This window comes from Lupinus angustifolius, chromosome LG17 (assembly GCF_001865875.1).
Source record: "Lupinus angustifolius cultivar Tanjil chromosome LG17, LupAngTanjil_v1.0, whole genome shotgun sequence".
NCBI lineage: Eukaryota > Viridiplantae > Streptophyta > Magnoliopsida > Fabales > Fabaceae > Lupinus > Lupinus angustifolius.
The window spans coordinates 7,357,338-7,380,677 of record NC_032025.1 but is presented as its reverse complement, the minus strand read 5'-3'; the positions used below and the strand labels follow the sequence as shown (position 1 = coordinate 7,380,677).

Here is a 23,340-nt window from a genome sequence, read left to right as displayed (position 1 = left end):
TCAAACAACTACATTTCTACAATAAACTACACCCCTTTGGTTGCTTATGTTTTCCATGGTTAAAGCCCTACCTTGCATTTTCCTTGGCTACTCACAAAATCAATGTGCATATTTGTGTCTTGAACCTCTATCAAATAGAGTTTATATCTTAAGACATGTATAATTCATTGACAACTCTTTTCCTTATGCCTCCTTAATCACACAAACCAAACCAAATAATCATGTTCATGTCACTAAAGTTTTGCTTCCCTCTATCATTCCACTTCAACATACCACATATCCTTCAACAACCAATTTAGCACATCCTAGCACACTTGACAACCAACACACTAACCACCCCACTACCATAACACCATCTCCACCAAATCAGACCTGTACTACTAACCCACTACCTCAAATCCCTTCAAACAGAAGCCATCCTATGACTACTGGGTCACAACACAACATCTTCAAGCCCAATAAAATTCTCACTACCACAAAACATGCACTACTAGAGAATCTTGAACCCTCAATAGTCACTCAAGATCTAAAAATGACTCACTAGAGACAAGCCTACTCAGCAGAATTTGATGCACTCATGAACAATGGTACTTGGACCCTAGTGCCTAGGGTGGAAGCAAAGAATAGTTGGCTACAGGTAGTTGTTTAGAATCGAAAGACATCCAGATGGCACAATTGCAAGATACAAGACCAGACTAGTTGCAAAAGGGTTCACACAAACACCTGGCATTGACTTCAAAGAAACATTCTCCTTAGTGGTTAAACCTCAAACCGTTGAGGTGGTTCTCACCCTTGCTCTTCATTACAAATGTCCTATGCACCAATTAGATATCAACAATGCATTTCTACAAGACTCTCTCACAGAACATGTTTATACGCAACAACCACCAGGATTTGTGCACAATGAATTTCCTCATTGTGTCTGCAAACTCATAAAGGTCATTTATGGTCTGATACAAGCACCTCGTGCTTGGCATGAATCACTCAAAGCATTTTTTATCTCCTATGGATTTCAAACTAGCCTCAGTGACAACTCCTTGTTCATATACAATAGCAATGGAGTTAAAGCCTTCCTCTTGGTATATGTTGATGATCTTCTCTTAACAGGAAGCAACAACACTTTCCTACAAAATTTCATGGCAGAATTATCAGTCAAGTTCTCACTCAAATACCTTAGCTTTCCTTACTATTTTCTAGGCATTGAGCTCATTCCAACTACACATGGTCTTCTACTCACTCAATATGGCTACATTTGAGATCTGTTAGAGAAATTCAATATGGCAAGTGCTAAGCCAAGTTGCACTCCCTTAGGCACATCCACATCTCTCAAGCTATGGGATGGCTCTGCAGCAGCAAATGCAAAGAGTTTGAGAGCTATAATTAGTGCACTACAATACCTCACACTCACTCGTCCAAACTTGTCATTTGCCATCAAAAAGCTCTCGCAATTCATGCACCAACCAACTCAAACTCACCTCCAACAACTTAAACGTGTGCTAAAATATCTCAAACTCACACTCCATTATGGCTTAACACTCAAGAAACCAAGTCAGCTAACTCTACATGCCTTTAGTGATTCAGACTGGGAAGGGAATTTGGATGATAGAACCTCCACATCTGCATTTGTCATTTACTTTGGAGGAAATCCAGCCTCATGGCTATCAAAATGACAAAGAACAATAGCTAGATCCTCCATAGAAGCTGAATACAGATCAGTTGTAAACAGCTCAGTTGAGATCATATGGTTGCTAAATCTTTTTGGTGAACTTGGCATAAAAACACACACTCCTACTCTATTATGTGAGCATATAGGAGCAACCTACCTATGCTCTAATCCATTGTTTCACTCCCGTATGAAACACATTTCCCTTGACTATCACTTTGTTCGACAACTTGTTCAAATGGGAAAGCTGGCAGTCTCTCATATATCAACCAAAGATCAAATAGTAGACATTCTGAAAAACCCATTAACTAAAGCAAAATTTGCACCACTTAGAGACAAGCTTATTGTCACCAGTGGTGACCCAATCTTGAGGGGTGTAATGAAGTCAATCATCATTCAACCAAATCAAATCCCTTATCACGTGGAATCAGTTAATTTAGATAAAGAAGATGAGTAATCTTAGCATTTATAATCTCTAGTTTATAGGAGAATTCCAGCCTTCCTAGTTTATAGGAAGCAGATTGTTTTCAAACATCAATGCTCTCTATATATATTTGTTGTACTCATCTTGATGAATATATAGAAAAAAAAAATTCTCTTCAAGTGCCACCATTTGGGAAAATTTATGTTAGAGAACTACTCTTGAAAAACTACTTTAATCAAAAGAAAATCGTTATGTTTGTTTGTGAGTTGAATTTTGAGAGTAATGTACAGAAATATAAGACTTGAGAGTCATAAAATACACTTGTAAGATGATTCTGAAACTTTCAGAGTCTCTTCCTTCCCCTCCAAAATCCACCAGCAAATAGACCCCATAAACAGACCGTTAAGGAGTAGAGCAACATACTTTGATTTCATTAGAAACTAAAAATTTCAAATGAGTTAACAAGTAGAGAATTTGGATCAAACTTTTGGTTCTTAAAGAATATTAGGGCTCTCCAACAAGTTTTTTTTTACATAGAGAAGATGATAGACATGAAAGTGAGACAAAGGTTTTAGGATAGATAACATATCCTTATATAATATTTAGAGTAAGTTACACTATCGCCCTCTATATTTTAGTGAAATTGTACAAACTCTCTCTCTATTTTTTGAACATACACAAACTACCCATAGTTAAATACATATATTACACTGACTATCACTATAAAAAATATAAGTGTAATTTCTTAAACAAAAACTGAGGACGAGTATAATTAAATTAAGAGTAAATTACACTGACACCCCTGAGTTTTAGTGAAATTACACAAACCACCCCTCACTTTTCTACACCTACACAAACCTCCCCTAGTTTTATACTTTCATTATACTGATCACCCCTGTATAAGAAATAAGTATAATCTTTTAAACAAAAAAATGTGATAAATGCAATTAAGTTAAACAAAACATGATATATTGTGTAGACAAGTCTAAATAATATACAAATCAATGTATCTTTATTATTTTTGGTTCGTTACACTACGTTATAAGAGTGATTTAAATAATATTTCTTTATAATTGTTGATTCATTTTGTAACAAAAAAATAATAAAGATACATTGATTTGTATATTATTTAGACTTGTCTACACAATATATCATGTTTTGTTTAACTTAATTGCATTTATCACATTTTTTGTTTAAAAGATTACACTTATTTCTTATAAGGGGTGGTCAGTGTAATGAAAGTACAAAACTATGGGAGGTTTGTGTAGGTGTAGAAAAGTAAGGGGTGGTTTGTGTAATTTCACTAAAACTCAGGGGGTGTCAGTATAATTTACTCTTAAATTAAACAAAATATGTTATATTGTGAAGAGAAATTCAAATAGCATATGAGTCAATATCTATTCATTATTTTGATTAGTTATAATACAATATAAGAGTGATTAAAATATCTCCTTAGAATTATTGTTACACTTTGTAACGAACCAAAAATAATGAATGGACATTGGTTTTATACTATTTGGAGTTTTCTTCATAATATACCATATTTTGTTTAACTTAATTACATTTGTCGTCAATTCTTGTTTAAGAAATTACATTTATCTCTCTTAGAAAGTTAGTCAGTGTAATATATATATATATATATATATATATATATATAATTAGAGGTAATTTGTGTATTTCACTAAAACGCATGGGTATTAGTGTAATTTACTATAATATTTATTATGGAAAATTACAAATTAAACCTTCCCAGCCCTATTTCCTTGGGGATTAAATCTGATGGGAGAGAATGAGTTTTGAATTACAATGGTCCTTGAGTAAGGAACGAGGTCCGTGAATCATGAAAAGATTTTATTGAAAATTTTGAATTTGACATGTCGGTGGAAAGATATGCACTAATTGTAGTTTTTGTTTCTTACAACACAATTAATCACAAACCAATTACAATTAAGTCATACAAAATCACTCTCCAATATTGCTCATCGGAAATTAAATGATGATTAATTTGAACCTAGTATTGATGATAATGCCCTTTTATTTGAAATGATTCAAAGTAGTTAGAAACATTTTTAATTCATAAATATAGTTATCAACTTATCGCCTTACTATTAAGGTAAATATACGAGTGGTATATTTCTCATATTCTGAGTTCTCAAATCGTGGTTTTCCCGGCAATTCAAATTAGATTGTCTATAAAGAAAATAATTTATAGAAAATTTATATATCTTGACCGACAAAAAATCTAATGTGACCAAAATTTTAGCCTCCCACTTTTTTAAAAATAACAACTTTTAGACTTCGATCAATTAAAAAGTCACCATTTTATTAATCACACATTCTACAAATATCAATTTAACACATATAAAGGATAACAAAAAAAACAGATAAAAAGGCTCGTTAAATTAGTTATTAAAATTAATTTAATTAATTATTTCTACTATAAAAATTTTGGGAGAAAAAAATCGATGTTACAATGCTTTAGCTATATGACATGAAAGGGGGAGGGCAAATTTTTGGAGTCAAATAAAATATTTTCCTTAAGTGGACGCTAGGCTCTTAATGGGGGCAAAAATAACTTTTGGAGTCAAATGAAATATTTTCCTTACCATTGCGATTTGTGAAGGCGTAAGACCGCGTACTAGCATTAATGTTGTTGTTTCTTCCTTTCTTTTGGAACCAATAACGCTTAAAACTTGTTGAGGTAACATTAATTGACTTCTATTAAGGTGTATGCTAACCCAATTCCTTTGGACAGATTATCATTTCGAACCATCTAACAAACAACAGAAGTAATATCGTTGATCCTAGGGTTTTTGTTGGTGACAGTATTTTTTCAGTCATGTTTACATTCATGGATGTAGTTACGGTGGTTGTAGTCATTACTATCATTGTCATGCAGATTATGATCATTATAGTATGATTTTTTTGTGATTAAAAAATATTTTCAAATTTGATATTGTCATATTGGTTTACTTTTTAAAAAGTTATGTAATAATAAAAGAAGTCTCACATCAAGTAAAGAAAACACATGAAGAGTTTTTATAAATAAGAGAAGTGCTTCTTGGGAGTTGGCCTAGCAGGAACATGGGTTTTGTGGTGGGAAGATCACACACCACATGACCACATGCACGTGTTGCCGCCAATGGCCCGCTCTGCACGGCACGGCTCAACTCGTGTTCATGTTCGAGCAGGTTAGGCTTATAAATCTGAAAATAGACCATGTCATCATGAATTTGACACACATTTTGAACGTTGGGCACATGCCATACACAAGTTTTGAATGTTGGGCTCACGACAACGCAAGCGGAGTGTGCACTTCATATGGATGTTCTTTTTTAAATCAAATCTAATATGGTATGTGCCTTTCTGACCATTTGGGATACCATACCCAATAAATAGAGTCTTCGAGCTCTTGGCAAAATACCATAATTGGGACACAATTTTTAACTTCTTCTTTCTCTCTATCTATCTATGTAGAAGCACTCCCCACCTTCTCCCTCTTTCTTTGTGTGATACTTTTAACTAGCATTAGCCATTAAGAGTGACAATAGCAATAATTATGGGTGTAACTCTAGAACGGTTCCTAAAATGTAGTGGGTGTCTGATTCAATGATCTGAGTTGTTTTATCTTAGGGACGTCGTGATTGTTTTATATGGGTTACTTTTCTGACTATTTTAAGACAATTTCAATCTGGTAAAGATATTATTGGTTCTAGTTCTCTTAGTTTTGACATCAACTAACTTTTTCGATTTGAAGGATATCATTTCAAATGTTGACAACATAAAATAATGTTTTTTCTTACTATGAGAAAAGTAGTCAACGTTTTGAATTCTAATATCCATATGGTACCTAAGGATACAGAAAAGGAAATAAATGATAAAATGACTAAAGAATTAGCTCTTTGTAGTAACATGATTTTTTATGTAAAGATCTTGTATGGTGATCTTTATGATTATTATAGTGCTTATAAGATTATCAATGAAGTGTGAGATGCAATTAAGAAAAGATATAATTCTGAGAAAGTTGATACTAAAAAATATGTTGTGAGTCGTCACCTCAAGTATCATATGACTATGAGAAATCATAAAAAATGTCAATCCAATATGTTACATAAAAATACTCATGAAATTATATTTGAGGGAATGTCTCTAGATCACCAATTCCAAGTAATTGTCATCATTCACAAGCTACCCCTGATCTCAAAGGACTTTAAAAACATTCACACACACAAGACTAAAGAATTCTCTATGGAAAGTCTAATAACTCACCTAATCATTAACGAAGAAGAATAAATACCAGACCAGAAAGATGTTGTGTTGGTTGTCTACAACAACAACTCTAAAAAGAAATTGTTATATGCGGTTCTGAAGCCATATGGCAAAAACATCAAGTATCTAAACCACAATACGAATAAGAACCTTGGTAACTGCAAAAAGAATTGGATCCCTCCAAAGGTCCATATGGCAAGACAACAACCACATATGAGAAATGGCCCTGGTGAACCACGCATCTGCTACAAATGTGGAAAGTGAGTCATATGACATGCAAGAGTAGAAACAAATAGATTAGCGGTACTCGACAAGCCAACATGATTCAAGAGTCCTTTGTTGTTGTAATATCTGAGATCATAATGGTTGGAGGACCGAAAGGGTAATGGGTAAATATTGGCTCCTGCTGTAATGTTTATTATGGTCGTGATATGTTTAAAACATACATGATAAGATAAGAAAGTTTTTTTTGGATGACTCTCACACCACTAATGTTGTTGGAATTGGAAATGTGGAGCTAAAGTTCACTTCTCGAAAGATTTGATACTCAATGGTATTATGCACACTCTAGATATAAGAAAGAATTTAGTTTGTGGCTTTCTTCTAAACAAGGTTGGGTTCATCCAGACCATAGGAGAAGACTTGCATACTCTTAAACATTGATATGAATAATATTTCTCCTTCTATTTACCTATTATGTGATTTTATATTTGGTATAGTAGATTCTGTCATTAAACGTATGATTTCTTACATGAGTAGCTTAGGATCAATTCCAAAGTTATTTGAAAACAATCATGAAAAATGTATATTTTTTTTGTAGCTAAGCTAAAATTACCAAGAAATCACATATTCACTAGCTAGAGAATTTGAGTCATTAGATTTAAAACACTCTAGCGTACGCGAACTAGATAGAACATTGATCAGAAATGAAAAATGATATTATATCACGTTTATTAATGATTGTTCTGATTATACATGTGTTTATCTAATGAAAAATAAAAGTGGAGCTTTTGATATGTTGTAAAAATATATGACTAAAGTTGAAAATCAATATCACAAAAAGATTAAGAAACTTTGAAATGATAGAGGTATTGAATAAGATTCTAGTTTATTCAATGATATTATATGATGTATGGAATCATACATGAAAAAACATCACCATATTTATATGAAATGAAAGGCAAAGCCGAAAGAAAAAATAGAACTTCTACTAAATTAGTTGTAGCTATCATGTTAAGATCTGATGCCTCATCTTAGTGGTGGGATGAAATATGATTAACAATATGTTAAATGCTAAAGAGAATCCCCAAAGAAAAAATCAAAACATCTCCCTACGAGATATTAAAGAATAGACAACTAAATTTGTCTTATTTGTGAATTTGGGGTTATCTGGCTTATGTTTGAATCTTAGACCCTAAAAGATTTAAAATCATAAGAAGAGACTATGAATATGTATTCATTGGGTATGTTGTTAATAACAAAGCGTACAATTTTTGTGATCAGAACGCGAAAGTGATTGTAGAGTCGAATGAAAACAAATTCCCTTTCAGGCTGAGAAATAGTGGGGGCTCCTCATTGAGTAACAATTATGTGATCATGAATAGTGATCACAATGAAAACATAGAATTGGAAACTAAAATAATTAAGAGAGCAAGAAATGCTATAGAGTATGGTCCTAATTATGTCACTTGTACATTAGAGAAGGATCCAGCAAACCTCCAAGAAGCATTTACATTACTAGATGTTGAATTATGGGGAAAAGTCATAAATGATTACATGAATTCTCTAGAATCTAATAATAGGTTTTAGACAAAAAGAGAATGTAGACCTCTTTGACTCCTTATCACTAGTCACCAGAATAACAACCATTAGGGTATTGATTTCTCTTGTTGCTTTATATGATTTACTAGCACTCCAAATAGATGTTAAAATCACTTTTTAAATGGTGAATTGGAAGAAGAAATCTACATTGATACCTAAGCAGTGTTCTTTATATGGTCTTAAGCAACACCTAAGTAGTGACATGAGAAAGTTAACAATTTAATTTTCTCAAATGTATTTAAGGTAAACGAAAGTGATAAATGCATTTATTACAAGTATGAAAATGACATTGGTACTATCATATATCTTTACGTAGATGAACTACTTATATTTGGTTTTAACATTCTTGTTATAAATAATGTGAAATTATGATCGATAACAACTTTGATATGAAAGTCCTCGAAGAAGCGAGTGTAATCCTTGGTACTCAGATTATTAGGTCGGAAGATGGAATTTCTTTGGATCAGTCTCATTACATTGAGAAAGTCTTTAATAAATATATATACTATGATTGTAAATCTCCTAGAACGCCATATAATCCAAATATAAAATTATTTTCTAGAATTTGATGTCAGAGATAGAGTTCAAGACTATGAGTCACTATAGTAAAATCTGAATCTTACCCACTATACAAAGATTTAAGTTGTAAGACACATTTGTTTATACATAATCTTATAGAACTTATTATCACTATTTTGTATTTCTTTTTAATTTCAAGTGGGAAATTATTGGTTTTTTGACAAGTGTGATATAAAAAACTAGGAAAAATAAACAAAGAATCTCACAACTCAAAACACTTGAAGAGGGCTTATAAGTCAAAGATGTGTTTCTTGGCATATGACTCAGCAAGAACGAGGATTTTGTGGAAGGGAGGTCATTCACCACATGAGCACATGTGCGCTCCCTTCTAATGGGTTCGGCACGACATGGTTCATTTTTTAGTATATGCTTTTAAATCGTTCTACATAAACTAACCATTTTTTAAGAAAAAATAGACGATGTTAGCATGTCCTCACACATAAATATGTGTTGGACACACATTTTGAATGTAGGATGCACGCATACACACATTTTGAATGTAGGATGCACGCCATACACACATTTTGAACGTTGGTCACACACTAGTGTTTGTCTCGTGCATGCCAGCGCTTGCTCAACTTATGCTTTATTTGGCCATTCATTTTTTTTGTAACATATGCGATCTAGATGTTGCCTTTCTGATTGTTTGGGTTGTCTTATAATAGGGCCTTCGAGCTTAGAAAAATGCACCAATTGGGACGTATTTCTCAACTTTTTCCTTCTCTTTATCTTTCTTCACTGAAGCATTTCCGGCCATTTTCTCCATCTTTCTTTTTCTGTGGTACTTCAGAGTGCCAGTAACAATAGTTATGGATTCTCTATGCAATGGGTGTTCTATACAATGGTGTAAGTTGTTTATCCTGTGGACATTGTGATTGATAGTTGTTTGCATAATTTTAACAAAACTATGAAACGTCTTGAGAAAGGTGACCTAATCCGTGACTCAGCCAATAAATTTATAAAAACAGTACGAACAAAACTCAAATGTAAGTCTTTGATAACCTTTTCCTTCCTTACCATGCTAACAGTTGAAGAAGAGAATCACACTATTTTTTCCTCTCATGTTAAGGATTTAGAGCATTTAGGGATGTAGGCGACTAACATCTCAACTCAATGACAGTACTATTTAAAATAGTATTGAGCCTGGACTGTGAGAAAATTAGAAGTGCACTACTTCCTCCGATAAGTTGCACAACTTTGCATTTCTTGCACAGAGGTGCTCTTGTATTTGTTTGTGCGAATTATTGCGCGTGTACGGGAATCATGTGATATCTCTAATTAACTTGGTTTAGCGTGTAATCCTAATAATTTATGTAGAGTTTGATAATAATATTAAAATTCTATTTTTAATATAAAAAATGAGTGGTATCTAAAACACATAATTGTCACACAAGTGTCAAGAATTTATGTGATCTGAAACAATTGTTTTGTGAGCATTATCTATGTATACTCTTGTATCTTGGCTGAAGCGAGACGTGTCACCTTTTAAATCTCAACCTTTGATTTCTTAATTATTGGGTAGTAGTGCTTAGAAAAATAATTTCAAATTTAGATTTGAAGTTGGAAATACATTTTGCTGTAACCTTGGAAGACATGAATGAACAATTTGGATCAATTTAGAACCCTCCATTTATTTGTTTTTCGCAACGTTCTCAAGTTTACTTTTTTGGCCTACATTTTTTGTTTGATGCAAACATGTTAATTGCTATAGTATGCAAGATGTAGTGTACATTTAGAACAATGTTATTTGAAACATTTTGACCCTGCAGTAAAATTATTGGACATGAATCATGATATGCAAGATGGAAACATTGACAGGGAAGAACAGCAGACACGCACATTAATCAAAAACTATGACATTGCTTTGACATCCACAGATACATGACTGACCAAAACTGTTATACTCCTTCAGAAACAAACAAAAACATAAAACAAAAAAAATGCTATGGAGTTTTCTTTTCCTGAGTTAACTATGTCTCCTTGTCCCATCATCCACATACAGAATTGAGTGACACCGTTCATTCCTTTTACACAAAAAATTCCTTCTGACTAACACTTTGATATACACATTCCACACCAAAACTGTATTTCTCATCCAACAAACTCACCACTCTTCGACGGGCCGTGTCTCAGAAGTGATAAGTTACATTACCAAATATGGATTCAGCAACAAGACACACAGAACAGACACCAGCTGCTGATAAAAAAAATACATCAATTCTCCTGAAAGGACATCCATGACTATAAACTTGTATTTTCTGAAGGGGGTGAAACACATAACAATCCAAAATGACTACGATGATAGAATTGACTGAAGTGCAAGCTGCTGCTGTGGCTGCAAGGATGACCAGGTTGAAGCAAGGGTAGAAGGCGGCAAAGTCTGCTGAAGCTGCCTAAGTAGATTAATCATCCGACCAGCAGTTTGTTCGGTTGCAAGATTGTTACCCGCACATAAAATCTAAACAACATTTGAGTCAAAATACACACATTTTAGAAGGGAAATAAAGGTAAAGAAGAAGAACGACAAACCACTGACAGAAGTAACCAAGAGAATTGACATTAAATTGGACATACCTCAGCAAAAACTGCAACTATTTTGGGAAGATATTGATTGTTGGGACCTATAAGTTCTCTATCTGACCTGAAATTGGATGCAAGTGTGTATAAAATTATAAATACATATGATTTATAGGGAACAGGGAACCAGATGTTGCATCATATTTAGCCATATGCATGTCAATGTTCTTGATCAGAATTCTACCTTTCAACCATAGAACAGAGTTGGTCATGCACAACCTTAGCCTCAATCAAATCTCCTTTTAATGGCAAGCAACCAAGCCAGGCAGGAACAACCTGCTAACCAAGCAACAATAATTAATGTTAGAAATCAAAGGCACAAGCAGAGAATGATTGCTCTAAACTTTTCTGTGAAGATTACAAATGAATGACAGAATTCATGATTGCATGTTCACTATATCCCTAGTCACAAGCCTGTCAAAATGAAACGTGTTTTTGCCAAAGAATATGTTGATCTTTGTTGAGTAAATATCTTGGTGTACACACATTTGAGACAGGGAAAAGAAGGAGAAAAGAGATAGAGGACAGGTTGTTGGACTAAAATCCAACGCTCTACAAAAAACTTGCAAGTCTTCACAGAAGGTCATTGTTGTTTTTTTAGTGGATTCTCTGCATTTATAAAGTTAGTCCCAAATGGTTAGGGCATCTATTGGGTTTGGGAGTAAGCAATATCCTAGTATTAAACAATTATAGTCTTATAGATTATAGGTGATAGATAAACATTTAAAAAACATGTCATTTTATAGGCAAATTTCGTCTCACTTTGGTCCCTCAAGTCCCTCAACTTTATTTCCATTGTGCATGTTAACGTACTAAGAGCAACTACAATGGTTGTTCTTAAGACTGTTCTTAACCGAGTAAGAGCATTCTTAATTTGTTCTCCAGTGTGACATTCTTAATTTATGAATTCTGTTCTTAAATAAGAATGAGGAGAGAGAATAAAAACAATGAGAGAGAACGAAAAAGGTAGATGTTTGGTTAAGAATGTGGTAGGTTATGAGACCCAAATAAAGAATAACAATGATGTTTGTCATTGTTGGGAAAAAGTATATGTTCTTATTTTATGAGTTACAATAAATTATAAAATAATGTGTGGGACCGAAATAAGAATGAAAATGTTGTTTGTCAATGTGGTTGCTCTAATGCCATGAGTAAATTCTGTTTTCTCTCTCCTCAAGCCACATATTGACCAGAGTCGTCAGCACGTGTTCAAAACAATTCATTTTAATCAGTCTAAGAATATTACAACGGCGTTAGTAAGAACTAAGTTGGGACATGGGTGAAAATAGGCTAGGCTGCATATCATGTGCCTAGTATTTGGCCTCTAAAATATCAGACCAGGCTTTTAGATAGGGCCTATTTGAAAGCATGAGCGTTAGCCTAGTTAGATGTGAGAGTGTTGGCCTATTTAAATGCTCAAATAGACTTTTAGATAGGGATACAGGCTAGACCAGACTTTAAATGGACCAGGCCTATTTTTCTTACCTCCCACCACATGAGAAATCCATGATAAAAAGGTTGAATGCAGAAGCTCCACTGAAGGCACCTAACCAATGTAACTCCTCATCTCTTATTCCCTTTGCTTCTTCACATTCTCGTACTCCCATTTCCCTACCCTTTCTCTCTTACTCTTTCCTCTCTTGTGTCCCTATTTTCAGTGTATAAATGGCTACACGAGAATAACCCTCAGCTTAAAGTAAGAAGGATATGGTTGGGACTTGGGAGCACAACCATTTGAAGGACCCAATGTGGTGCTTTATGACTTTAATGTACTATGGTTTCATTTTGGTGATGATTTGTTGCTCTAGATGCATAATTGTAATTTTTTTAGTATCCGCGTCATTCAATGATGAGGCTGCATCACATCACCTCATCAAAATTGATGTGGTTTTTGGTCTGGCCACACCATGACAACATTGAGACTAGAAACTTATCATATGCAAGATTGTGCACTTCAAAAGACAGTGAAGAGGTGGAGCATCAAAACGTTAAGTACCTGTGTTGCATTTATGCTATCATGGTGAAACTGGCATATTTTTCCGAGAGCTGAAACTGCATTGTCATATGCCATTACATTTTCAGAGTGCAGTGCATTTGGATGCCTTATGACAGCATCTAACCTTGAAAGGGCCTCTGCAATAGAGAGGAAAAGTTAATATAAAAAAATAGACAGCAAGGCACAAGAACAAAATCAAATGATATTTAGCAACTAACCCCCAACAAGAGTTTTGAAAACAGACCCACCAAACTCAGCACAAACACCAACACCATAAACAGCAGCCTGAAATTACAAATAATTTTGTTGAGAACCTCAATTGTGAAATGACTAAATAAGCAAAACTAACATTAAGTCTGGTTTTAGAAAGAAAAAAGAGGGAGACCTGCCGAACATCAGGATATTCATCATTGCAAGCTTCAAGTATGAATGGAAGGTAAGAATCATAATATCTGTAACAAAAACACAGAAGCATTCAAATTTATAATATAACAATTTAAAATAACAACCAAGCCTTAGTCCTATTGGGATGGGTAGGCTAAACAAATCCATTTAAAATAAAGGGGGAAAATAAATGTGTGCAGGAAATTGCAGAAGATTCACATAAGAACAAAAGAATGAAAGGGATACTTACTTTAGAGCTGCTTCACGACAGTGCTCAGCAACATCATCAAATACACAAATGGCAATTCTCCTTTCCTCTGAGGTACTACCTTTACTCTGGTTATTGATTATCAATATAAAAAGTTGAATAAAAGTGAATGACAAATGTGTTTAAGGAAGCTATGGTATCCAGCAACCAGCATATAAGCACATAAGTTTTATGCAGTATAAGTGAAGTTGCATTTTTTTTACATAATTGAGAAACGAAAAGACAAAAGCTTTTAGGTTTAAAAAACTACAAAATAAAAAAAACAAGATTTATGTAGTTGAACCAACAGCTCATCAGGGTACCACACTGTTTGCATGTAGCTTATAATCTAAGGAAGAAAATAATAGTTGCAAAGCTATACTACAGATTTAATATTATAGGAAACTTGGAAGCTTTATTTCTACAAGAGGCATGACAAATATAAATCTCACGTGTGGCCAAGTTGAAGAGATAGATAAGTAGGGACATATCAGTTAGGAACAGTTACGTGTTGCAGGAGGAGTTACACAAGAGATATTATGTATGTTCGCTTTTTATATATTGTGGCATGTTAAACAGTTACAGAATGTGTATTTGGTAGGTTTTTGGCAGTGATATTCTCTGTAGGAGTTCTTGGAACTCTGGGACAGCAAGCCATCGCTGTATTGCATGTAGGAGACTTAGGTCTCTGGGACAGCAAGTATATTGCTGTATAGTGTAATTTATGTGTTCATCAATAAAAAATCTCTGTTCCAACATGTCGGATTGAAGGAGGGAATTTGGAGGCCAGCACTTGTGTGGCTTAGCCATGACTCGTATGATAGATCACAAAGATTTGTTGAAGGAGATAATCAGAGGGTTGGAAGACAGAATTGAGAGAAAAATATTGGGCATTTGGAAGTTAGCCTATCTGTTAGGCTTTTAACTGAAATAAAGGCGAAGCTTACCAAAGAAATGATGAAGGAAGTTCCAACCATAGAGAGTGGTACTACAAGGAATGGTTCAGATCATCAGGGCTTGTATGAGTGCCATATGGCAGTTAAGAACGTAGAACTGAGTCTTTGATGGAGACGAACCTGTTGAATGGAGACCATGACATACTGGGAAGTGCAAAATAATTTGGAAGTGAGGATCAAATTGGCCAAACTGAATATGGAAGGGCCTACCATACATAGGTTTAGCTAAATGAAGGAAACCGAGGACTCTCACATGATGGAGAATACAACCAGAGATGTTTAGGAACTGAGGACCCTCTCACTTAGGTACTCTAGGACAGCAAGTCTACAGATGTATATTTGTGTTCATCAATAAAATCATTCACTTTAATTCTGGTGTGTTATCAAATTAACTGACAGCGAAAAGCAGTCACCAAATACCGACAACAGATAAATAAAAAAAACACAAATTCATCCATCAAGATTTCCAGGAGGATGTAGTGTACTAATAGTCGGACTACACAGGATTTTCCTCTTTTCTTGGTAACTAATTTCCCCCGACAAAAAGGCAATACTTGTACTGACAAGAGAGCCGACGCCTTAATAAAAAAGAAAAGATAATTGCTAGACAAGATAATTATTGCATTTAAATTAAAGCTTTAAAAAATATTCATAAAGAGAGAGAAAATGCCAAGGGAAGAAAATAAATACAACTTTTGAGCCAGAACTCAACATTTAATACTCATTCAGCAGCAGGGGAAGATACAATGTAAGGATTGGGAAAGAACTTACAAGCAGTGGTGTTAGGTATGAGGAAAACTCATCAAAGAAAGGCAAGAAAGATGCCCTAAATGTTTTTACCAAAGTCCCCAAGCAATCACCAATCTGGAACAAGAAAAGAATCAAAATATGAGCTAGGCCAGCATGCATAGAAATGTATTTAATCATGAGTAAGATAACAAAAACATATATTATTGAACATACTTGATCAAAAAGTTCTTCTTCTTGTTCATTTTCTTCTGTAAGCAGTTCTCTTTCTTCAGCATCAAAGTCTTCTTCCTTGGCCCTCTCTGCTCGTTCATGTTTTCTTGATGAACTGGCAGTAATGACTTGCTTAATCTCGTCAACAATGCTCCGCACTTGCTTTTCATCTAAATGTGTTCCGGAGACCTGAGAAATAAATTCTAGCTAACTTCAGGCATATTAACAGCTTACACAGAATTCATGACATCTATATGGAAATGTGGATAGCATCAACACTTTGTTTGCAGTAGCCTATAACGAATATATTGCATTTCCACATTACCAACAGATCAAATAAGAACAAACAAGTACTAAATAATAAGACAATATTGAAAAACAAATCACGTAAATAAAGCTATTGGTCACCATATTTATACTTGGTTACAGTGTTGTTAAAACCATACCGGTTATCAAACCAGTCAGGGTACTGGTATAGTGGTACAATGGTTCAACCAGTGGTTCAGTAATTAAACCGCACGTCGGTTAAACCGGACATACCTACTTATATTTATATATATATAAACCTATAACAAAAAAATTCCAAATAGGTAGATACTCAAATTTATAATCCATATTTATAATCTACTCAAAATTCACATAAATAAACAACTTTAAGTCTTTAACAAATTCAAAGTCTAAATTAAAAAACATATATCAATCCAAAAGTATCACTTAACAACCACAAAATATAAATAAATGACATAACTTCACAACTCACTCTATAAAACAAATAAATTTAGAGTTTTAACATTTAATATCAAGGAGTCAAAGTTATCTTATATGAATATTATATTTTTCTACCAAATCCTATCTTCAGACAGTACTCAAAGATTACACAAATGTCAGTGAGATTACACGCGAATGTTATGAACCAAAATATGTAATCTAAATATGCTTTGGAAGCATGTGCCTTGAAGTGTTGAAGAAGAGTTGGAAAGATGGGTCTCCTTGTAATGAGTTTTTAAGTTTTAAAAAAAAAATATATATGTGTATAAACCAACCGGTTTAGTATAATACCGGTCAGTTCACCGGTTTTGACCGGTTTTGATACTTGACCGGTTCAACACCTATACCGTACCGGTTAGGGGCCCGGTTCACCGGTTTTCCGGTTGAACCGGCCGGTACGGTACGGTTTTTATAACTATGCTTGGTTATGCCATTTCTAGATCATTACACATTTCTTTTTCTCAAACCTCAAGTCACCATGATTTGTATGGAATTTGATAGGATATCAAGATAGAGAATGTTATAAGGATGACTGTATGGAATGACGATAGGAATTTACTGTAGAGAAAATTTAAAATTTTGGGGGATCATTAGTGTACTTTTTTTAATAAACTCGGGTTATTTGGTGTCTTCTAGTAATTCAGAGTTTTCTAGTAATTCAAAATTGCCGAGTTGCCAAATATCAAGGTTTTGTTCGAGTGCCCTAAAATAATATTCCAAAGCTTTCTTCTGTTCTGTTACTTGTGTTGATAAGGTATATTATAAAGTATATAACTTCAACCATAGGAATCAATTTCCAGTCGCATACATCAAATCAAACAGAATAATTGAGGTTTCGTTTATATATTATTATGATGGATGGGATAAAATAAAAAATTGAGGGTAGGTTTGCCTAATTAAGGATTGACATGTATCAAGTTTCAGGAGACTTAAATTTGTTTTGTGAATTGAAATCATTCCTATACTGTTTCTCACTCTTTACTGTGCTTCTCCCTCTCATTCTTCTCAATTTCTCCAACTATTCATCTCTCTCCCTAACCAATTCTACATCATCATGGTTCATGGATGCTTTGTTGTCAACCAAAGAACAAATTGTATTGCAAGATGTTGATAGTCACTACAAAGAATGAATGAGATTAAATGATCATGTTCTTATGTCCTAATGTGTTATCCTCTTCCTACACCAGAAACAAACAAGATTTCCTAATTATCCCATCCATACTAATACTATAATTCCATATATCATAATGTTGCATGACCCTTTTGCTTAGCTTCTAGGTTTTTCTATAGTTCTTATGAGGATTTCTTATCCTCCTGTAATATTCTCCCTTCTTTTCTAATAATATTTATTTTCCAATCAAAAAAATTTCTATATATCATAATATACGAACCTATTCTTTATAAAAAAAATCTTCCAGGACAAAAAATTGTATATATCATTGACAGAATTGTCTCCCACAATTCTATCAGGTATCAATTTCGCCTTCATTTAGTTATTTGACATAAGGTGAAAAAACTGAATATCATGGAATTGTAATTCCAATAAAAAAAGAAGGGTGTTACTGTACAAAATCATCCACTATGATAGATGAATGTTACAAAGTACAAACCTGTATGCATTCGTTCAATGTGTCCAACATGCTTGAACAAATTTCTACCTCTGGCTCCTGTGAGACAGCTAAAATACATTGATACAAGCGCGACACTACAAATTGAACATCAAGACACCATAAAAATTGACAGCACATTAACCTTGTGTAAAGCATCAACCAAATTTGGTATTATATAATCAGAGAGCTGTTTTATGTAACTCTCATCACGCCCTTGTGATTTTCCCTTCTCTATGGCTGATTTTGCTGAGGACAACAGTTGTGGCATAGCTATGAACAAAGCAGATAGATGACATCAAAAAGAAATTCAGTTAGCTCTACTGAAAATAGACAAACTAGAAGCTAGATTTGGATCCTAGAGAGTCAAGAAAATACCTGAAACTGCTGCCTTCCTAACTTCTTCATGGAAGTAAAATTTAAGAAGAGGAACCAATGTGAAAGCAACCTAAATGTTTCAGCAAAGTTAGCCAATAGCATATGTTGGTGAGGAACAATCAATAAAATGTAAAACAAAGCCAACCTGGTCAATCCAAGGGAAAAACCCTTCTTTCAACTCATCAGCGTAGCAACAGAGCATGTTACATGCTGTAGCCTTCTCCTCCAGGACACTGGTCTTAATGCCGATCCTTTTATCCCCAAGAGTGATTGTTTCGATGCTACAATAAGAACAGCCAGAAACTAAGTATTCAAAATAAATCAAATATATCCATCAGTATAATCCGCATCTCATCTTTATTTTCAGATCCAATTATTTCAATTCATTCTTATGCTTATTCTTTTTTTTATATACATGAGGCCATATATTGCAAGGAATTCCTTTTCAGTAGCTTAAAATCTGAACCTAAGCAACACCAAGCGATCCACATTTTCTACAAACCAAGGTTGCGAACAACTCCTTGGACACTGAAGAACTGATTTCATAAAAATGCATACCTGTGAGAATTATATTGCATCTAATATATGGAAATTTTGATAGCTCACATTTTCTAAAATAGGCCTAAAACATTTTTAAAGCCCACACATGGGAAGGGACTCCGGAAGGGAGTGATATGAAGAATAAATTGGATCCTTAAATATATCATATCATGTGAACATACATCAATTTCTTAGGATAGTAATTCTCTAACTAGAACTGGAAAGACACCTGTCATCGTCTTCATCAAATTCAGCATCAGAATCCGCAGATGTAATGGTCACATCAGGCTTAAGTTGTGCAGACTGGAGCAAACGAGGCATGACAAAACCCATATATGGGAGGAAATCCTGCCCAAGGCACTTGCAAAGCCGTGCCCATGCCTGACAGCATAAAAGCCCAGTGAGATTTTTTTATGCTCTAAATGAAATTTAAAATTAGAAAAAAAATGCATATGTTCACAAATTAATGCCAAAACTGGCAGAGGACTATACTTGTAACATGTAACTTGCTGTTGGATCATCAGACTCCAATTGAGTTTGGTGCAGTGACATCAAGACATCCATGACCTAGTGAAGGAAAATGAAAACCATACATTTGCATGCCAAAATTCAATAATGTTCATAAGAAAGGAAACAAAAAAAACATAGTACTTCCAGCTGTACATATAAATAAATAAATAATGCACACAAGAAAGAAGTCAAAGAACACAAGGAACAAAATTAAAACAGACCTGTTTGGCATCATCCCTGAACTTCTCCTTTCCAACAGCCATTCCTACCAAACTAATGCACTCCATTGCTTTGGCACGAAGCATACGATTAGATTTATCATTTGCATTCATCAAAATAGCTTTTAAGAAAGGTATCACAGCATCGTAATACTTCTGAAATTGCTCCTGTTAATACAAGATTCTTTTAAGGAAGTATGTAACATAAAAAACATTGTCATTACTAAGGAAAAGATTGGCTGCATAAAGCACCTGTGATGAATCAGCAATTGATGCTAAAGCTGTTAAGGCTGCTTCTTGAACCATTTGCTTCCCATTCTACAACACATGCAAGAGAAGAAAGAATGACCATATAATTCTAAACACATCATCCTAACTGTATAAAATATGACACATGCATAATTAAACAAATTTTGTTGACTACAATGTAAATAAAGCACTTGATCAACAATGAATTAAACAAGATGACATTTTATACACACAATATACACAAGCATATGCTACATAAAAGCTAATCATGGATAGTGGCATAGAGTGGCCAACTTAAAAAAACAGTGGTATAGTGCATAGTGGGATGACCGCCACATTAAAAATAGCAACGAAGACCCGCAAATATTATCAAAATCAAAATAATGTGAGCTTTTTTGCCAGCTTGATATCGAGAATAGCCAAATACCTGCAGGAGTACAAGAAGTTTGCTCACAAGCCCATCTAAGTAAGGTGTTAGGATATCTGGGGTACAATTCTCAGTGAAATTTAGCATCGCAGAAGCGGCATGAGCCTGCAATATACAAGCAACAAATGTTGAAAATGATTAATGACTTTATGAATTCATATGAATTATCAAAGATTGATATACTCAGGACTATATTTACACACAAGTCTATAAATATGAGCTATAAATTACAGACCCACTAGTTATGAAGAGATACTTCTGGACAGAAGAGTAACTCCAATATTTAGAAGAAATTAGCCACATTTAGGCCAATTCAAGTTATGAAAAGAAATAATAACAAGATATCCAAAATGTAGAAAATGCACAACCAGAAAAATGACCAGGCAGTTCAATTTTCTTAGGTCTAATTCCTAATAAAATTGAGAAAAACCACCACACAGAGTCTTTAAAAACAGAGGATAGTTATAACAGTAACATTTATGTGAAAAAACATTAGAACCTACTGACAACCATAAGGTAACCTAACTTAGATGAGAAATGCATGAGATTATTACTTTGATCATGCACAATTGACTAAACCAATGCATTGGAACATGCTGACTTGCCTCCAATGCATTGGACCATGCTGACTTGCCTCCAATGCAACAGGTAACCAAGGACGAGAAAGAACAAAAATAACACACAATAGAGCATACTATGTCATTCATGAATTTTTCCAGTTTAGAATGCAGGTATAAAAGGTGATTAACTTCATTTTAATTTTACCTATAAAACATAGAGGATAAAATGAAGGGATTAAACTAATTTAATTTGATTTCCTTGTATGTTAAACACTTCAATTTTGAAGTGTTGTATCCAGACACTACCCAAAAGAAGAAACCTGACTAGAAATACTAAAGGAGACAGTGTATCTAGTTTAGGTAAAAGTGCAAACCTGTACACGGGGATTTTGGAAATCATCAACGGCGCCAGCTAATGCTGGGAGGACTAAGTGGTGATACTTAACCTGCAAATCTGGCCCCAAATCTGTCGACAATTGCCCAATTGCATTTATAGCAGCCCACCGCACACGGGGATGAGCATTGTGAAATGAACTTAAAATCATTGATAACACCTGCTCGAGATTCTTTATCATCATCTGCACCATCAAAGTTTATAATGTAATTACCACACATAGGAATTACCTGAATTTTGTTTCTATTAACTACTAGCAATTACAATGGGCCAAAGGGGTTTCAGGGAAGGTGATCCTTTATCCATGTTCCTCTTTGTTCTCGGGGATGAAGTGCTTAGTTGGTTAGTGCCTAAGGCTGTTAACAACGGGATGGGTTAACAGTTGGCTAACAGGAGTTTTAGCTTCTCACCATCGTTATGTTGATAATACAATATGTCTTGGAACCAGATGGTGACTCGGGTTAATAATCTGTCTATACTGAGCTTCTCTGAGGTCATCTCTGATCTTAAGACTAACTTGCATAAAAGTGGTTTAGGGGTAAAAATGTGACAATGACAGTTGCAGAGAGATTTGAAGGTTGAAAACATAATGAAACCATAAAAACACTTAAAAATAGAATTCCGAGTCCGAAAAAGTATACCTTTGAAGAACCCTCAGCAATTTGTGCGAGTGCAATGAGTGCAGCATGGTGCTTTTGCCACTCAGGGGCAGCCAAGAAAGTCTGCAACACCTCCGAAGCAACCGGTACAATTGTGTTCCCACCTAATGCAATGGAAAGCCTATCCAAACACTCCTCTCCAAAAACATAGTTGCTAGTCTCGCCAGCATCCTCATCCTCCATCTCCGCGCTATGCCATGCAGGATCATCCTCAACATCCAGCAACAAATTCATCGACACACCAAACAACCTCTTCACAAACTGCGGCAACTTCCTCATCATCCCAGGGGCGCGCTCCCTTGCTTCTGCCAAGGTCACAACGAACTCAATCGCCAAGTGCCTCGTCCCTTCCTCCAAGGACTCCGCCTCCGCAATCTGCAACATGGACCCAACCACATCCACAATCTGCTTCCGCAGGAACCTCGGCTCAGTCCCAGCAAGCTCAATAAGCAACTCGAGTGCCTCCTGCGCCGTGGCCTCCTGGCCAGAATTCAACGCCTCTGTGAGCGTCTGCATCATCAGAGGCAACAAATCCTGAAACCTATCCCTATCAGTGGAACTCGACAAACACTGGACAAAATTAATGCTGGCGGCCAGCGCCGCAATTCTAACATCGGAACTCGAACCGGTCAGGCACCGAAGGAAAACATCGTGCAAAGTTTGCAAATGAGGGATTAGGGTTTCGGATAAGTAATGAGCAAGTTGAGCCAAAATCAAGAGCGAATTCTCTTGTAAGCGGTTATCATCAGATGTAACGTATTGGAATAATAGAGGGAGGAGTTCAGGCCAGTCGTTATCGGCGAGAATCGAAGCAGCGAGTTCCGAAACGGTGTCGCACAGTTTCTTCGTGATGGATTTGATTGGTTCGGAGTGAAGGGAAGATAGAAGGAGAGACTTTATAGAAGCGCGAGTAGAGAGGGAGAGGTGTGGGTATATAAAAGAGGATGACGTGGAGTCTTCGTGGTGGCGCGTGAGGTGGCGGCGGAGGAGGATGGCGGAGATGGTACGGGTTTCGGGGTTGAGGGAGCGGAGGAGGTTGGCGAGGTTGAGAAAGAGTGGGTCCGGGTGGGTTTGTTTGGAGAGGTTGAAAAGGGACTCGGCGTAGGAGCGTTGGTCGTTGGTGGAGGACATGAGGTTTGAGATAAGGGATTCTA

The 23,340-nt window shown here is 35.1% G+C and overlaps 2 protein-coding genes across 2 annotated transcripts in view; one reads left to right on the top strand and one right to left on the bottom strand.

Moving 5' to 3' along the window:
* Positions 1,278-1,670, top strand: LOC109330830 (uncharacterized mitochondrial protein AtMg00810-like). The gene has a single exon (XM_019565106.1). The coding sequence runs from the start codon at positions 1,278-1,280 to the stop codon at positions 1,668-1,670; it is 393 nt and encodes a 130-aa protein (XP_019420651.1).
* LOC109331489 (importin-5-like) overlaps positions 10,597-23,340 on the bottom strand; it is a 14,630-nt gene continuing 1,886 nt past the window's right edge. The window contains exons 2-21 of the mRNA XM_019566026.1: positions 22,169-23,306; positions 21,508-21,711; positions 20,574-20,678; positions 20,150-20,215; positions 19,901-20,065; positions 19,662-19,736; positions 19,399-19,550; positions 18,775-18,910; positions 18,630-18,699; positions 18,397-18,524; positions 18,255-18,311; positions 15,880-16,065; positions 15,688-15,780; positions 13,964-14,049; positions 13,715-13,781; positions 13,548-13,614; positions 13,330-13,466; positions 11,518-11,609; positions 11,331-11,397; positions 10,597-11,214 (exon numbers count right to left, since the gene is read on the bottom strand). Coding sequence (XP_019421571.1) covers positions 11,050-11,214; positions 11,331-11,397; positions 11,518-11,609; positions 13,330-13,466; positions 13,548-13,614; positions 13,715-13,781; positions 13,964-14,049; positions 15,688-15,780; positions 15,880-16,065; positions 18,255-18,311; positions 18,397-18,524; positions 18,630-18,699; positions 18,775-18,910; positions 19,399-19,550; positions 19,662-19,736; positions 19,901-20,065; positions 20,150-20,215; positions 20,574-20,678; positions 21,508-21,711; positions 22,169-23,306 — 3,256 coding nt within the window. The 3' untranslated portion in view covers positions 10,597-11,049. The remainder of the gene's footprint in view (positions 11,215-11,330; positions 11,398-11,517; positions 11,610-13,329; positions 13,467-13,547; positions 13,615-13,714; positions 13,782-13,963; positions 14,050-15,687; positions 15,781-15,879; positions 16,066-18,254; positions 18,312-18,396; positions 18,525-18,629; positions 18,700-18,774; positions 18,911-19,398; positions 19,551-19,661; positions 19,737-19,900; positions 20,066-20,149; positions 20,216-20,573; positions 20,679-21,507; positions 21,712-22,168; positions 23,307-23,340) is intronic.